The sequence below is a fragment of the Bicyclus anynana genome, chromosome 4 (assembly GCF_947172395.1).
Source record: "Bicyclus anynana chromosome 4, ilBicAnyn1.1, whole genome shotgun sequence".
In the NCBI taxonomy this organism is placed as follows: Eukaryota; Metazoa; Arthropoda; class Insecta; order Lepidoptera; family Nymphalidae; genus Bicyclus; species Bicyclus anynana.
In genome coordinates, this window is record NC_069086.1 from 9,749,959 (window position 1) to 9,767,712 (window position 17,754).

General features: G+C 39.8%; 1 protein-coding gene across 8 annotated transcripts in view; it reads left to right on the forward strand.

Moving 5' to 3' along the window:
* Positions 1-17,754, forward strand: part of LOC112043296 (E3 ubiquitin-protein ligase UBR5) — a 46,946-nt gene that overhangs the window by 17,279 nt on the left and 11,913 nt on the right. For 3 of the 8 annotated variants that reach the window (XM_024078622.2, XM_024078623.2, XM_024078626.2), the window contains exons 18-38: positions 1,091-1,234; positions 1,731-1,956; positions 2,583-2,648; positions 2,803-2,975; positions 4,420-4,610; positions 5,201-5,352; positions 6,069-6,235; positions 6,623-6,868; positions 7,311-7,538; positions 8,520-8,716; positions 9,556-9,760; positions 10,540-10,718; positions 11,293-11,476; positions 11,902-12,056; positions 12,521-12,723; positions 13,023-13,188; positions 13,915-14,064; positions 14,659-14,777; positions 15,348-15,463; positions 16,097-16,233; positions 16,813-16,892. In XM_024078622.2, coding sequence (XP_023934390.2) covers positions 1,091-1,234; positions 1,731-1,956; positions 2,583-2,648; positions 2,803-2,975; positions 4,420-4,610; positions 5,201-5,352; positions 6,069-6,235; positions 6,623-6,868; positions 7,311-7,538; positions 8,520-8,716; positions 9,556-9,760; positions 10,540-10,718; positions 11,293-11,476; positions 11,902-12,056; positions 12,521-12,723; positions 13,023-13,188; positions 13,915-14,064; positions 14,659-14,777; positions 15,348-15,463; positions 16,097-16,233; positions 16,813-16,892 — 3,484 coding nt within the window. The remainder of the gene's footprint in view (positions 1-1,090; positions 1,235-1,730; positions 1,957-2,582; positions 2,649-2,802; positions 2,976-4,419; positions 4,611-5,200; positions 5,353-6,068; positions 6,236-6,622; positions 6,869-7,310; positions 7,539-8,519; positions 8,717-9,555; positions 9,761-10,539; positions 10,719-11,292; positions 11,477-11,901; positions 12,057-12,520; positions 12,724-13,022; positions 13,189-13,914; positions 14,065-14,658; positions 14,778-15,347; positions 15,464-16,096; positions 16,234-16,812; positions 16,893-17,754) is intronic. The other 5 variants (XM_024078625.2, XM_024078628.2, XM_052891415.1 and 2 more) reach the window with 4 other exon arrangements.

Consider the following 17,754-nt stretch of genomic DNA (forward strand, 5'->3'; position numbering starts at 1 on the left):
AATCACCCTCCTGATAGTTATTTTGAAAATATATTTCATGTACAGAATTGACCTCTCTACAGATTTATTATAAGTATAGATATGTGTAAACAAAATGTAGGATGGCTTTACAAAAAATACACTATTTGTTTTTAGTGTATGTGCTCTGCAATTTGATATTGGTATATGCGATTGTTTTCTACTTAAAATTGTACCAACCAAGCAGATGAATGTACCATCAATTATTAATATAAAAACATTACATTTCACACAGATATAACTTTGTTTTTATCAAACTAGGTTTTTGATATAAATTGGTTTTTTTTTCGTAAATTCCTCAATATAAAACCTCACACCATTCCTACAGATCGTTTGGTAATGTGCATTACCACACGGGTAAACTGCGCTGCAATGATTGTTTTTTTAATTTCAAATTGTTCCATAGCATTGGCTATATCTAGAAGGCCACGCCAATACAAATTCTAGGAGGCCATGCCAATGCAAAATCGAGGAGGCCATGCCCAACGGCAATTATATATTACTAGCAAACGCCCGCGACTTCGTCTGCGTGAAATTTAGTTTTTCACAAATCCCTCGGAAACCATGGATTTTCCGGGATCAAAAGCATTAATCCAGAGTAAAATCTATTTCCATTTCAAATTTCAAAAAAATTAGTTCAGTAGTAGACGTTGAAGAGTAACAAACATCCTTACAAACATACATTACCATTACATCAACATCCATACAAACTTTTGCATTTATAAAATTAGTAGTATTTACCAAGTTTTGTTACTTTTCTACGACCGTGATTAAAGGAATAAAACAATTTATTCCTTTTATCACGGTTGTAGTAAAAGTATTGTATGCCACTGAATGTAATTGGCTATTGTAGCACTCGGCACACAAAATTCACTCGTGCTACAATGGCCCTCATTACATAACAGCGGCATAAATAACTTGTGCTCATTTATAGACAAAAATGCAATGCATGCTTGAGTTCTATATACTTCTGAACAATATACTTCTGATACTTCACCATTACATAGTCTACACTGTCAAAAGTAAAATGAAGATTACTGTGACAACAGGACTATTTCGTTGTTTATCTTAGAAAAATAACCAGCAGTGGCACCAACGGAGGTAGTGCAGTGAGCGCCGACCCCGCCGAGCGCCGCGGGAACGCGCTGGCCGCCCTGCGCGCCCTCTGCGAGAGCTCCGCGCTGCAGCCGTTCCTCATGCAGCTGCTTACCGCTAAGTAAGTCATCATCATTATCAACCCATATTCGGCTCACTGCTGAGCTTGAGTCTCCTCTCAGAATGAGAGGAGTTAGGCCGATAGTCCACCACGCTGGCCCAAGGTGTCGGGCGGAATGACTGCACGGGTGTGAAATCGTGCGCACTGGGTTTTTCATTCATCGTTACGCGCTCCCCGCCCCGCATGCAACATCAGGAGTGTTACGATATTTATTTCTTTTATGCTCATCCTTTTTTACAAGCGAATAAAATATATAATAATAAATAAAATACGACCCTATTTCACTGCTAATTTCTTCAGCGTAAGTTATAAACTAAACTGAACCGGGCAGACTTACATAGCTGCTCGGCAGTTCGGTGTTTTGAGTCTTAAAAAATAATATAAACTTAATTCCAGTAGCGCTAACATTCTATAGCCCATTTTATAAAAATGTCTTTACCAACCAGAAGGATCTTTAAATTCTTGTTCGTTATATTATTTAAATTTTAAATTATAGGGACGGCATGGGGCAGACGCCTTTGATGGCCGCGGTGTCGGAGCGTGCGTACCGCGCGGCGCTCGTCATACTCGACTCGATACGTTCGTGCGCGGACGCTGACGAGACCCAGCGCTCGGCGGCCATCTTCCCGCCCAACGCACACCCGGACCATTCGCCCTTGCTGGTTCTGTGTTGCAATGACACATGCAGCTTCACTTGGACAGGAATGGATCACATTAATCAGGTATATATCGCCATCGGCCAAACATACGACTAACTCGTGAAGAGAAATAGACTAATATCAAACGTTGACTGGGATAACAAAGCAATAGTCGCTCAACCGGAAATATCAATCATTGTGTTGGGACGAAAATGGAACTGGGACAACTCCGTCGCCTTTGATCGATTTGTCTATTTTTCGTCACGAGACATGGTTGTTAGCTGCATGCTAGGCCTACAGGCCCCCATCTCGGTTGCTGGTACTGCAATGCCAGGTTATTATAGGGCCAAACGGTGGCGTCCACTCGCGTCTGCAGTGGTATGAATTTAGAGGACGCGTTGATATGAACATGTTGTTACATGCTCATACAGTAAAGAAGTCTTACTTTAATAATAATAATGATTGAGACTGAAAGCTTAAAGTATATCTCTCTAAGGCACGAGACTTGTTACTTAATTAACTTTCAACTCCGGCTTTTTTTTCTGGAATTTCTGGAAGAAAAGCGCCAAATTTCATAGCTTGACCCAGGACACAAACTCATGATTCTAAAAGAACATTCATTTATCAATTATTTTATTATAATCGATTTACTTTTATCATAGTACAGTCTAATTATTGTATGTTTTAATGCAAATATGTTTTATTTTCAGGACATTTTCGAGTGCAAAACTTGCGGGCTCACAGGATCCCTGTGTTGCTGCACTGAATGTGCAAAGGTACAACTTTCTTGTTATTAATGAAAAATAATTTGAATTCATTTATTTAAAAATATATATCCAATATTAATAGTAACGGTAGATTTATTACTACTTACTCCCTGTACTTTTGATTTCACTTCAATCTAATTAATTCAATTTTCAATTGTCATAGGTGTGCCATAAAGGACACGATTGCAAATTGAAACGCACGTCGCCCACGGCATACTGTGACTGCTGGGAGAAATGCCGCTGCAAAGCGTTAGTAGGTGGCAATTGGTCTGCGCGCTGTGACCTACTCGGACGACTAGCTAGAGACACCCAGTTGGCTACACATTTTAATTCAAGGTATCAACTTGAGTTTTTTATTTATAGTAATAGTTGACTTAACGGACACATAGTGAACTTGATGTGAAAACGTGTATAGCACGAAAACCTCAGACTATATTATAGTATTGGACCTGCATCGCTAGACGTTACTGTTCTCTTAAAGTATATGATCAGCTATCTAACGCAATAGGGATGATGACAGTTTTTTAAATTGTATATAAATTAAGAGTATACTAATAGTAAAGCAATTTTGTAAAAGGAACAGGGTATCTGTGATCATTACTTTCGGAGCTACAGGGATTTAAAGAGACAGATTTGCGGCGCTGCCGCGGATCCCTGAAAAACGCCCCATACAAAATGGCTCGAAATAATGACGTCATAGGCAATGTAATGATCGTTAGATTTGTATGCGCGTTCAAACAAAATTACTAATATCTTTGTTATTTGTGCGTTTATGCTTATAGTTCATTTATTAAAAAATGTCACATTTAATGTAAGGAAGCTAAAACTGTATAAATTTTCATCTAATTACGATAAAATATTTTTAATAGTTTTTGAAATTTTATAATCTCATTTATTTTGCAAATATCCAGACAATATTTGCTTTTTATGTATAAATTAGTTAACATTGACCCTATTTACCCGAATGTATCATAAAAATCAATATATTCAAACCTAGTCATCATCCCCATTATAAAAACTGTTTTTATAGTAGTTGATATTTTATAGTTTGTTATATTTTTTAATTGTGTTCGTCGGTGAAAGAATACCTTTTTGTTTAGTTAAATGGTGTAAGAAATGGGTAAAATCATCATGTTTAGTATAACATATGTAATAACATTTCCTCGGAAAATGTTAGACAATTTTGTTCTCAAATTTGGGTTCTTCTTTAATTGGTCTGAGACTACAACATATCCTAGCGGTGTTATAATAGTTCCGCAGTTTGGATTGTAGCAACTTCATAGCGGAGAAAAATTTGGCGCCTCTAACAATGTAACCTAACAACAGTTCGCAAGGCATGCTATACTAAAGATACTCGATGTGGAATGTTTATGAACAAACAAATTAAGATTGTCGGTATTGATTTAGTATCGCATGACTCGTGTGTCTAATTAATTACTGTGGTTGGTATTTGATAAGACATTCATAATAATAGGCACGCTACGCTGTGCTCTTTGCGCAGCTCATCGCAATGCTCGCGCTGCCGTGATGTTGTTGCCTCTGCCCACAAACCCTGTTCTACTTGCAATTAATCGCAACGTTCCGTACATTGTCTTTTGACACGCGCTCAAAGTAGGGAGCGGTGGACAGGACGAGGAGCATGACATGTGACAGGACGAGTATCCTAGCCATGGTATGACCTAGTCTGTCTTAGTGACTTCCCATGCATGCCACTTGTTGAATGTGTGGCAAGCCCAAGTAAATTTTTGCGAGAAGTATTGTACATCGAGTTAATGTTTAGGGGTGAATCCATACTGCTGTTCCTGGTACAAACAGTCGGAAGGCAGGCTGTGGAGCAGAGACAGTTCCGCGCGAGCAGTAGCCGAGGTCGCGCAGCGCGTAAACAGCCGGGCTCCGACGCTGAGGAAAATGCGCCCGACCACGACCTGGAGCCACCGCGGTTTGCTCGACGTGCTCTCTTGCATTTATTGGGTAAGTTTTTCTTAAAAGTTTCATACTGTGTGTTCGTTTCATATTTGGATAAATCAAGTGTAGTACGAGAAACTTAATGACAGATTGGTAGTAAATAGGTGTAGGTATTTCATTTTTCTTGCTCAAAAAATCTGTCATTGTGCTATACCAGAGCATGTATAAAATGGTAATAATGGCTGATATACGAGTATGTTAGTTTCCATTATAGTCTGGCAAGTTCGTTGTTAACACTCCCATAATATGCATCGACGTCCCATATATGAAGTGACGTGCATCGACACGTCACTTCACACACTACAGTCTTGGGTGTTTCATTCATCGCTACACGCCCCCCGCCCCGCGTGGAACATCGGGAGTGTTACAAACGAAGTTGTCAAGCTACAGTATTTCTTTCCATTCAGAAATTTTCTTTTATGATGAATAAGTTGTATTTATTTATAGTAATTCTACTCAATTAATACTTGAATAAAGACTTTCGGTTTTGCGGGCTCATTGGTATCAGGCAAATTAAAATTGCTTTGGCATTTTCATCCAGAAGTCTGGTGGCGTAGTATGTAATTTATACTATAATATGTTTATTAACTTCACAGCGGACTGGCCGGCAGTGGAAGCTGCAATTATGTGCGGTTCGAATGGACAAAATGAGAACGACACTCCGCACACCAGTCAGGCGCCGCATCAGTCTGGTACCACACTGTTGGACAAATTCACACACGCTCTGATCGTCAAATGCACTAACGAGGTAAGGTAGTCCAAATTCATGTAGACTTTTTTGGTCAATGGATACATTACTTTTTGTTTGTTGTATCTCTTTTCTTACAAGTATCTACCTATACTTACCATTTTTAGTATTTCAGTATTAAAATCTATATACATCTAATATATAAAATTCTCGTGTCGCGGTGTTCGACATTGAACTCCTCCGAAATGGCTCGACCGATTTTGATGAAATTTTTTGTGCATATTCAGTAGGTCTGAGAATCGGCCAACATCTATTTTTCAAACCGCTAAATGTTAAGGGTAGTCCACCCCTAAATTTTTTTTTTATTTTATAGGCAAAATTTTTTGTTTTTATTTATACGTATAGAAAACGGGGTAGGGGTAGGGTAGGGGTAGGGTAGGGGTAGGGTAGGGTTGGGGTAGGGTAGGGTAGGAGTAGGGTAGAGGTAGGGTAGGGGTAGGGGTAGGGTAGGGGTAGGGTAGGGGTAGGGTAGCGGTAGTTGAAAGTTTACATCGAGTTTCACGCGGACAAAGTCGCGGGCATCCGCTAGTAATATATAAAAATTAATCCATATATTCTTCTTCTAAGAAGGTTCTTAGACAGAATAAATTTTAAAAAATGCGCGGAAAATTAGAAAAAGGGGTAGGGGTAGGTTAAGGTAGTTGAAAGTTTCCATCGAGTTTCATGCGGACGAAGTCGCGGGCGTCGGCTAGTAAATCATAATCTTTCTTTTCCAGATGCTCGATGCTCTACTGAACACTCTGATCAAAGAACAACAGAATGACACGATACCAGGACGCGCCGAGCGTGCGCGAGAAGTCACCCGTCGATTCGTGCGCTCCGTTGCTAGAATATTTGTTATATTTAGTGTTGAAATGGCTCCGGGCGCTGCGAAGAAAAAAGGGTAAGGCCATGTTTTTAATTCATAAAACATTCATCATTCTGTAGCTAAAAAGTTTCACTGAAAATAACTTATTGCCCTCATCTCAAATGGCTATATTGAATATTTTGATTTCTATGAATTTTTCAGGAAAGTTGAATGAAGTAAAAATAATGATTTGATGATGGTTAATGATATTCAACAATGAACAGTGTACATTTTATCTACCAAAACCTTACAATTTTATTTTATTGCTGTGCAGGTAGTAATAATAATAATATATAATAATACACGTAAATAATATTGTGGTACGTTAGTAGACCGTCATCTTGATGTCACGCTTAATTTTAGGAACTGTTGTTACCAGGTGAAATATCTAAAAGGCTGCTAATATTGATGATGATTTAACAGGCCGCTGTCAATAACCGCATCGCTGGTGCGTTGTCGGCGCGTGTTCGCCGCGCTGGTGGCTCTAGCAGTGGAGGAGCTGGTGGAGGCAGCAGACGCCTTGCTGGCGCCCGTGCGCCTGGGCGTGGTCCGCCCCACTGCGCCCTTCCCGCTGGCGACAACTTACGTGGACTTGGTCAACGGCAGTGAGGACTTATTTGGCGTGGAACCACTTTCTACTGGCCATTCACGTTTATCGCATGCGCGAAGGTGAGATAGTTATTTTTTTTACTGTATGAACAAGTAGATATTATCTCCCAAGTGTCTCTTTACTATCCGCATTGTCATCATTAATTTTTCAAATCCAAGTTATTTTAGTGGTTACCGTAATATTTGTAATTATTCTTTACGATTGATGTAAATCTCACGTGTGTGTGAGTGTCGTGACCACCTCCATTTCTGATCATACTCTACTGTGTTGTGCCATCTTTTTCTATCTCGGGTTGTTAGGAGAGCATCTTATAGTATGGTGTGGATCTGGTCAGTCAGACCAACGCATCGGGCTGCGCCCCCGTCGCCTTTACCTTCAACTTCAGGTGCAAAAACTTCAATACTTGGGGAGTTGAATAATAACTTTTAGACATTTTCAAATTTACTCGCTCAGAGTGAGAAGTCGTAACTTGTCACATTTTCACTCTTCCCTTTTCTTCAGGGAGTCCAATGTAGTGGGAGGTCGGGCGGCTGCTGGCGGTACATCAATGGGTAGTTCCACACTGGTGCCAGACCGTTCGTCAACGCCCGTAGCCACTGAATACCCTGATGACGTCGCGGGTGAAGCACTCGGAGGGGACGACGATGCTTCGGAAACTGATGAGCCAAACATACCCCCAGCTGTACAACCCGCTGAAAACCAGCATCACGATGATCCAATGGGAGACAGGTTAGTAAAAATCAATATACATACACCATTGACCTCTTATAATAAAAAAAACGCACAATCATATAGAAAATTTCACTTAAAAACTGGCCAATTTTCCTTTGACAGTTTAAGAATTATTGGTAAAGAAAATTATACCTAAAGGCCTTTAAACATAGTCCAATATTCAATAAAATCCCAAATTCAGAGCAAAATTAAACATTAAAGATTGAGTTTAAGGTTGAATTTGCAAATGCGACTACTTGAATTGTGTGCCAAGAAGTTGTGTTTGGCACTCATTGAGTTGGGACGTTTTTTGGTTGGTGATTGTGCATCCACTTTTTATTCACCTTTTTATAATATTATTAATATATACTAGACTCCATTCGCGTGACATTCTGTTTATACAAATTTCGCACAAACGATCTGTCTCAGTTTCAAAAATACGCCAAATCGGTTCAGTAGTTGTGGCATGAAGGAATAACAAACATACACACAAATAAACTTTCTCCTATATGATATTAGTGTGAATACTTAAGGACTGATAGGATAGGTGCTTGGGCATCCGTACTAATGCCAAAGAAGTCTGTCTGTCTGTTCGTTAAGCCGGATTTAGGTTTGTCAGACGTATCGTGTCGTGACGCATCAGAACAGAATCAGTATCATACAATTTATATGGCAATATTTACACTTATGTGTTGTGACATGTTGTGATGGCTTCTGATGTATGATATCGATTCCGTTATGATGCGTCACGACACGACACGTCAGACAAATATAAATTCGGCTTTACCTTTTCACGGCCGAAACCCTGAACCGATTTGAATGAAATTCGGTATAGAGATAAATTAGATCTTAGAACAGAATAGTACTTAAGTACTTACGTACTAGTTTAACCCTGAAAAAGTTCATGATTCCCGCAAAATATGTAAAGAAAAAACAGAATGACACGCGCACGGAGTAACGGGCGTCCGCTAGTTATTAACATAATGAAGTTAATTTCAGTTATTTGGATGCCAACAGAGGTCAAGAACAACATGTGGTAGTAGAGAACGGAACAGAGCGCGCGGAAGGCGGTGAAAGTGAGAGTGAGCTAGACTTGCTGGCGGAAGTGGAGACTGAGAGTGACTCTGACGACCAAGACAATGCGGAGTCCGCGCAGCGTAGCGTGCAGACTGGTGCTACGCAAGGTTCTGACGCTGGTGCGAAACAATTATTTTCTTAATAGCATATGGAATTATGGATCATAACGGCCTTGTTGGTCTATTGGTTAGCCTATGTCAGCGTTTTCCATCAGGTGGGTCGCGACCCGGCACCGGGTTGTCCAAAAAAAATACCGGATGCTGCGAATTTAAATAAGTATTAGGAGATGATGGTCGATTTAATTTCTCGACTACGGATTCTCGAGACAATAATGATCGCTCGACGGGTGGATTGTAGGTATTATGGGTCCAAAAACTTAAGTGGGTCACGAAGGAGGAGTATGAAATTTACCGGGTTACAGCAGAATAAAGATTGGGAAACGCTGGCCTATGTGATTTCGGATCATGAGGTTTTTTCCAAGAAATTATCAGTAAGAATTCACAGTCTGAAAGAAGTTGTGGTGTTACCCAGTAGTATTATCCCGGCTGATAGTGATTGTTAAAGAATTTTGCATGATCACCCAAACCCAGACATCCCGCATTGGAGCAGCGTGGTGAGGCTTACCTCCATATCCTCTCCTATAAGGACGCCTGTACTCCCAAGTTGTTAAGCCCACTCATCCTGTACAAGGCTGGTAAACTAGGCTGATATAGATGATGTTTATGGTAACAAATTAGCAAATTGCCAAACACCATTAATTTTAAAGCTGAGATGTTGGTGAAGGTGGTGGTCTAATTGAAATAATTGAATTTTGACTTTGACTTTGAAGGATATCCTGTACTTACTATGGCATGAATCTGGGTTGCTTGTTTTGTAGTGGTTAGCAGCATTCGCTCGCTGAATAATATAGAACAAAATGCAATGCATTTTGTTGAGATTATCTTGTAAACTTCAACAGGTATAGCATCACTTCTACTATACCCAGAAGACGAGAGTGGAGACTCTACCCAACCTGAAGACGAGGACTCTGAGGCGGGAGAGACTGATGAGCAAGACACTGAAGCAGAACCGCCCTTCGCTGATGGAGGAGAACCGGTGGAACGACGATCGGCACCACCCGCTAGACCGAACCTCGCACCTCATTCCATGCAGTGGGCTATACGGTATGTCATCTAATAATTGTAAATATTTTTTTCTTAAGTAATTAATGAATATTTAACTGGCACGTGTTTGGGATATCTGTATGTACATTATTACATATGAATATTTGCGTCAAGGAGACTAGATAAAATATTAAAGTGACCGATTATTATTATTATTATCACTGTACTAAGAACTCATACTAATTACATAAGGACCTGCCTCGCTAAACGTCACTTTTTTGTCAAAGTATGTGATCTATGATCTAATGTGATTATAAAAACTGTCTCTATAGAATCGATGTTTCATAGTTGTAATCGAGTTCGTCAATTAAAGAGCTCCGTAAAAATACCTTTTTGTGTAGCTGCATGGTGTAAAAAATGTTTAACACCTTTTAGTTTAGTTTAATATATGTTATACCTAATATAAGCTCGGTTTCCTCAAAAAATTAAAGACAATTTTGTTTGTGAATTTGGGTGTGATACTGATATTTATGTAATTAATCTGATCCTCTGATTAGATCTGAGGGATTAATGATCCAGTTACGAATAAAATGTATGTAGGACATTTTCTCTGCTCAGAGTGAATAAGTTACGCCCCCAGGCCACAGAAAGCATAGTTAAGGGTCTTCCTAGTTGTTATCTTTAAATCTGACAGTGATCTCAAAACAGTATTTATATCAATATTAACTTTTAATAAAATGTAAACTCTGCATTGAGAGAGGTCCTATAAAGATGAACATTGCCATGTAATAGGCCATTAAAGATAATAATGATTGACTAATATCATTACATTGTCACAGGTCTCGCGAGACAACCCGCGGCACGAACAGCGGTGCTGGCGGCGTGCGACTGACGGGCGGCTCGTCGCTGGTGTTCATTGACCCCGCGTCGTTGCGCCGCTCCTCCAACGCGGCGGCGGCGGGAGCGCACGACCCCAACACTACTTCCACCACAGCGTCCTTCCTTGCTAGAGCTTTCGGTGAGTATATTCTATTTATTTATATACCTAATCATCAAATAAAAACCTATGTAAAATATAAAAAAGAAACGTGTGTGTCACGGGACGTTCGACAGAAGAGATAACTTAAACCTGCTGGCGTATGTGTGAGAGAAAGGGAAGCCAGACACAGTGGCGCCGTAACGCGTTACGTTACGAAGCGGTTTACCCTCCCATAAGAAGATATCACTGCAAAAAAAAAATAACCTGAAGAGTTTGGTGGATTGAAAACACTGATTTCAGGAACTAGTGATTTGAATTGAAAAATTACTTTTGTGTTGATGTTATTTTGATTTATGTCCATCTATCGAGGTAGGCTACGAGTATATAACATTAAGCTAATACCAATAGGAACGGAACACCAATGAAACATGTTGAAAAAACGGGTATATTTCTTTTGCGAGAACCCGTTTCGTGCACAGCGTAAATGGATCAAGTTCCGCAAAAACTACCTTTGACGGAGTTATTCACTATCTTTTATGGTTAAGTCTTGTCAACTTACACAAGACTTAATTATAATGTTAGTGTATATTTAATATATTGTCTTTTATCATAGGTATTGTGATACGCCAAATTGCCGATCTTCTGTGGGAATACGAACGCGTCACGATGCCGTTGCCGCGAATGTTGCCACTTGCGTATCGAGAAGCGTTGCGCCTGCAGTGTTACCTGGAGCGGCAGCTGAAGCACACGTGGGACTGGCTCGTCACTGTTATGGATGCTACTGAAGCGCAACTGCGGTGAGTGGTTTTTGAAATAATTAATTAAATATTCCTATGCACCAAATTGAAGATAAATCTTAACTAAGACATGAAAAAATCTGACCTAACCAATGTAGTAAATAATGCCTAATTGGCTATTGATAGTGAGTTAAGGACCAGTAATTGATGGACTGTTTTGTTGCTTCATAACCTCCTCTATTATATCTTCCAGTGAAAGTCCCATTAAAACGGTTTAGCGGTTCCAGAGATTGACCCGGAATAAACAAATAGATAGACAAACGAAAATTTAAATAAAGCTTGATTATGTTTTAGTATCATGTAAATAGCTATAAGCACTTACAAAAACATAGTTATTTTGAAATCACAGACTGACACTTAAATTTTTTTAATATGTATTGGATGTAGATTGATAGTTTAACATGCAAACTTTTGTTATTTTACAGATTTGGCGCTTCGTTGACTTCAAACAATGCAAGTACCTCGAGTGGAGAGACTCGTTCGACTGCGCCGGCCGCTCGGCGCACTACTTCGCTGATATCGCCGGTCACTAGGATCATTGGCTTTTCCGAAGGACCGCGGGTTAGAGATCGCGAACAAGGTAAATCTTGTATTTTAAAGTCAGTAGCAGTATGTATAAAGTCGTTGGATATAATTTAGTAAAAGAAATAAATCATCTATGGTTATTTCTCTATAATCTATTTTACAGTTGTCAAATTTGTTTTAAAATTATGTATAGTTTGCGAAGGTGTTTTTATAAACATGGTATTAATCCTTATCCAAATAAGTAAGTATGAAATACAAGTATGTAGTGTCCTCAACATCATTTACTTTTGAAATTAAATTAAATGAAATAACTTTGTCTTGCATTAATTTTAATGAATGTTAGGAGATATCACAGTTTTAAAATAACTTTTGAAATAAAAATCAAATAGGTACAACATTTGCATTTCAAATTGCGCTGACTTGCCGCCGGTAGTTCTGTGAGGTATTCTCGCGTGGCTCAGACTTCATTGTAGAAGGCGTCCGTCGGCTAAAAATATAATAAATATTGGTATTTTGTAGGTGTTGAATCGAGCAACGCGCGGCGCGAATTCTTAGCGTACTGCCTATCGCTGCTGCGTGCGCACAGCGCAGAGCACGCGGAGCAGCTGCCCGTGCTGGACGTGGCGGCGCTCAAGCACGTGGCCTACGTGCTGGACGCGCTCGTGTACTACATGCGCGCCGCGCAGCCGCAGCCGCACCACCATCAGCACCTGTGGACGCCGGTACGTTACTGACTCATACTGCCCCTCGCTGTACTATCACTACCTGTGCACTATATATGTGGTTATATTATTTGTTTTATTACCTATTCAATGCGACGACGAAATTTACCAATTATAGTCAGCTGCGGACGAGTTTCGTACCTTAGCATTTTTCTTAATTCTCTGCGTTTGTGAAGTCTGCCAATTCACATTGGGCCAGCATGGTGGACTATTGGCCTAACCCTTCTCATTCTGAGAAGAGACTCGAGCTCAGCTGTAAGCCGAATATGGGTTGATAATGATGATTGGTTTTTTATCAGGATGAGAATGAAAACGAAGAAGGTGAAGAAGAGATGGTAGTGGGTGGCGGCGCGGCCGCTGAATCTGACGGGGAGGGAGAAAACGCTCGCGGCCGCACGCACGCATTCTTTCAAAGATCGGACTCCACATTGTGCTTGGGATGCCCACCCCCGGATCCGTTTAATAGTAAGAATAATGAATAATGTTACTAGGCATGCTAAATAACTAGAAATGTCTCAGTAAAGCATGTATGTATACAAACACACTAGTTTTTGTTGTAGTCAAAAATACCTAATAGTTTTGATTTTATAGGCATTCAAAGTTTCGAAAAATATCGAGTCCCGCTAACAGTCGCATGACCGCTTGTGACGTCCCGTTACAACAGCGTTCCCAACTTAGGGGTTTTCCCCCCAGATTTACGGGATAAATAAGTGCGATGGGATTTTTTTAGGGGTCTGAAATTTTTAGGGGTATTTTCAGGGATTTATTGACTCTTTAATATTTTTAAATTGTACATTCTGAAACTTCTATATCTTTAATGCAGGAATATTTTGGACGAGCTGATCGCTTAAGCCTAGTTCGGACTACTTTAGTATTTAAGTCGAATACGAACAATTTTTGGATTTACCGTCCAAAAATCGTTTGTACTCGACTAAAATGCTAAAGTAGTCCGAGCTAGGCCGAAGTGAAACGTAGCCTATTAAAGCTTTTAAGTTAATTTGTAGTAGAGAGAATAAACGTATACAAAAATTTCATTACCGGTACAGAAATGTTAGTGTGTGGTTGGGATGAGAGAATATTTTTGCAAACCAATGTCGCCATTTATGTCCAGAAGTCTTCGATTTTGTTGCGTCTGTATTGCTTTTGATTTTAGTAGCTAGAAATTAGTGACTAATGAAACTGTTTTTATAGTGACAATGCAAGACGCGCTACCGTTAGCCGACCAGCCTCAACTGTTACAACCCAACGCACGCCGCGAAGAACTTTTTGGCATGCCTCGACAACCAGTCACTGTTCCGGCCTCCGGAGACGGCCCGCCTGGTGCTAACAACCCATTGGAAGGTACAGTTAAAAGTATGCTAAAAATATCTGAATTTTATACGGAATCGACTTTTATAATACTTTTCGACATTTGTATTTAAATTGTAATATTTGTGGCCATATGCAACATATAATTTAAAGACTAGATTTATTTAGAGTATTTTTTGTCAAAGACATCAATAAATATTACTTGTTAGATGTGTCATTATCATAATTATCAGCCTATTTTAATGACCACTACAGGGCCTACTGTCAGAGCTTGATGCGTATTGTGCTGAAATTGAGTTTAAAATCCGACTCTATCATGCTTAAATGCATCAATAGATGATGCAAAAAACCTATTTTTTACGTAGGGAAATCCTCATGGATACCTTGTCACAGAGAGGCAAAAAAGTTGTTTGACTTTAACCTTTTAAAACCCCACGGCGTGATCTCGGGAACATTTCGTAAGCCACCGCAATCCCTGCAGCGGCACTTGTAAATAAAGTTCTTCTCTAGGAAAAGATTAATTACTCGAGGACTTACCTCTGGTGGATCGACAGTTTCCCCAATCTATCGCTCGGTGGTTCATGAAAAGTAAAGTCTGCTTCATTTTAATTTGAAATTGTTTAACAGTGGTACCACGACGACTGGGCCTGTCGAGCCGAGGCACAGAGCGCGGGTGGTCGCCGCCCGCGCGCCCTGCGTCCGCACCGCCCACTCACAACCACACCTTGACCAGAGACGAACCACAGGTACGGAGTGTGTGATTAAGACCGATTTGATGGTCCCAATATAATTTGTACGCTTTTTGATAATAATTTGTGTTAAAACAGCAATATATACGTGATATGATATATATATTTTTGAAATGGTCTTTTCACGACCTTTCATTTGATACCCATATTGTTAGGGTAAGAAGCCGTTTGTGCTGTAAAGAAATGGACATGCATACACACATACATGTTATGCTCGTAACCATTACCTTACTTCTGTCGCAGTAGGGTAGAAAATACCGTTCTTTCGTCAATGGGAAGAAAGAGAGAGCGATGTTTTCGAAGCCGCTGGTATTGGTCGGCAATTTATCTTTTTGCGTTCACGTTGACGCTTGCCAGGCCTTCAGGCCTGTGCATCGTGGGATGTTTACCATGCAGGTCTTCTGAAATCATATGGTATCCTAACATGTATCACTTACTTATCAAGTATTGCCTAATTAATACCCATAGTCTGATTGATTTTACGGAAATATGAGATTCAAAAAATGCATGTCTATATATGGTATATATCAGTTTCCATAATATACTTTTAATATGTTATATTTGCAGGATCTATCATGTGCGAAGGATACTGCGACAAAGATGGACATAGATACAGATGCTGAATATGTATCAGATTCGGACTCCAATGAACCAAGACATATACACAGGAAAAAGCATCATAGGTGAGAAAGTGAATGTTGCAACATTGGTTGTCTATCATAATAGTAGGGGAGTCGAAGCGGGGATTTTTGCAGTTACTCGAGCGCGGTAGATGAACATAAGGGTGTATACCTTGCACGTTGTTCATTACCTCCACCAAGTATGAGCCCTTAATATTGGTGGGTACGATTAGGGCAACCAGAAAAAAAAACTAACTTCAGAAATACTCAACCAGTACGTCAGATTAAGATAGGGTAGGTGAGTTGATAGCTAAAAGGTGTCCATTTCGAAAATCTAATGATTTGAGCGTAACGTAATGGAATGAGAGAGTTCCAAAGTTACAAAGTAAAACCCTTTATATTTCTGTTATCGAGCCACGATTGCGGTTAATTTTTTACTTATTTTGAATGAAATAATCTTCTGAATAATCGCTTATGTTTTCTGATGATTTCAATAACCCAAAGTAATAAAAATTGTCTTTAAAGTCTGTAGTTTTTCCCAGCCGCTGAAAGCGAAAAAGTATATAACCATTTATTCTTTCTATCATCTAATCTACCATATTTAATCGGATTCCAATGACGCTGTAGTAAGTGCAAATTTAGCATCCCGGGCTCCCCTACTATAACTGAGTATATCAATGTTGATTTTTTTTCCAGGCACCCACACGCTAGCACCCTGAGCAGTAGTAGTCACCATGAACCCAACACTTCGGCATCGGAGTTCCACACGTTAGTCGACACAGCCTGTTCCATCATCGAAGCGCCGCTTCAACAGACAGTGTCTCCTTCGCCTGGTACAGCTTTTATTTCTATTAATATTTGACCGGACCGGGATTTTGGCTGGTTGGAGGCTTCGGCCGTGGCTAGTTACCGGCAAAGACGTCCCGCCAAGCGATTTAGTGCTCCGGTACGATGTCGTGTAGAAATCGAAAGGTGTGTGTGGATTTTCATCCTCCTCCTAAAAAGTTAGCCCGCTTCCATTTAAGACTGCATCATCAGGTGAGATTGTAGTCAAGGGCTAACTTGTAAAGAATGAAAAAAATAAAAAAAACTAGCGGACGCCCGCGACTTTGTCCACGTCGAATTTGGTTTTTCACAAATCTCTTGGGAACAGTTTTTCTCCAAATTATTACCTATCTTAGGGGCCGTATGGTCGAATTTATTTGTACTTTGTACTGTTTTTTTACTGTTGATATTAAAAATGCATTTTGTTATAAATTGACGATAACTTCAAGCATTTACAACGCTTTCTAGCGTTCTTCAGCGTGAGTATGTAAAGATACACTCACGTTGCATTTTTGCAAGTATTTTTTTTTTTGCAATTTTAGGTACTTCACTTACAAAACAGTCAAGTTTTTATTTCTGTTATTCAGGACCCAGCAACTTGTCGGCCGCGCCAGAGCCGCGCGCGTCCTCCTCTCGCAGTCCGGGCAAGAGCGTTATTGTACGTGCTGTAAGTCACTTCGCTTATTTGTTCACTTTTGGATGGTTATTGTATATATTATACTTGAGTGTTGTTGTGGTACACTGTTCAAAACATTTTCTGATGTGATACGAAAGCCAAAATAGAGGCAGATGATTTTATCAACACAAATATTTTTTTTATTTTAATAAATATTGCCTTGAAATTGCTGCAATATAGAAACTAATGAGTGTACAATATTTTTGATTGGTTTTGATTTATTCATTGATAGAAATATTTGTAGCAGCCTGCATTACTCACTCACCTTTGATGTTATTTATTTACTAGCATATATTAAACAACTAGCGGACGCCCGCGACTTCGTCCGCGTGAAACTCGATGTAAACTTTCAACGACCTCTACCCTATCCCTACCCCTACCCTACCCCTACCCTACCCTTAGGGGTATAAAAAATAGGTGTTGGCCTATTCTCATAGATACCGGATAAGCACAAAAAATTTCATCAAAATCGGTCAAGCCATTTCGGAGAAGTATGGCAACGAAAACTGTGACACGAGAACTTTATATTAAACAATATATTACTAGATCTAAAAACTAGATCTAACCTAAGAGGTTTTGGAGGTTGTTTAGTTGAACAAACCGCGGATACTTACGTACTTTTTGAGTTATGCTCGTACAACGTACTTTATCGTGAGGAACTCAGTACCGTGTACAGTGGATTCACCGTGCGGGTGCCTGGTCCATCGCGTGGTAGTGAGAAAAACTCCGAGCAAAGTCCAAGACTTGTGATCTTAAGGAATTCCTTGACAATCGATTAACGCTCCCCTTCTCCGCTCGTGTTATTTTCCCTGCCTCGCCAAATTTGGTAAGATCCTATTAAAGCAGCTTTGGA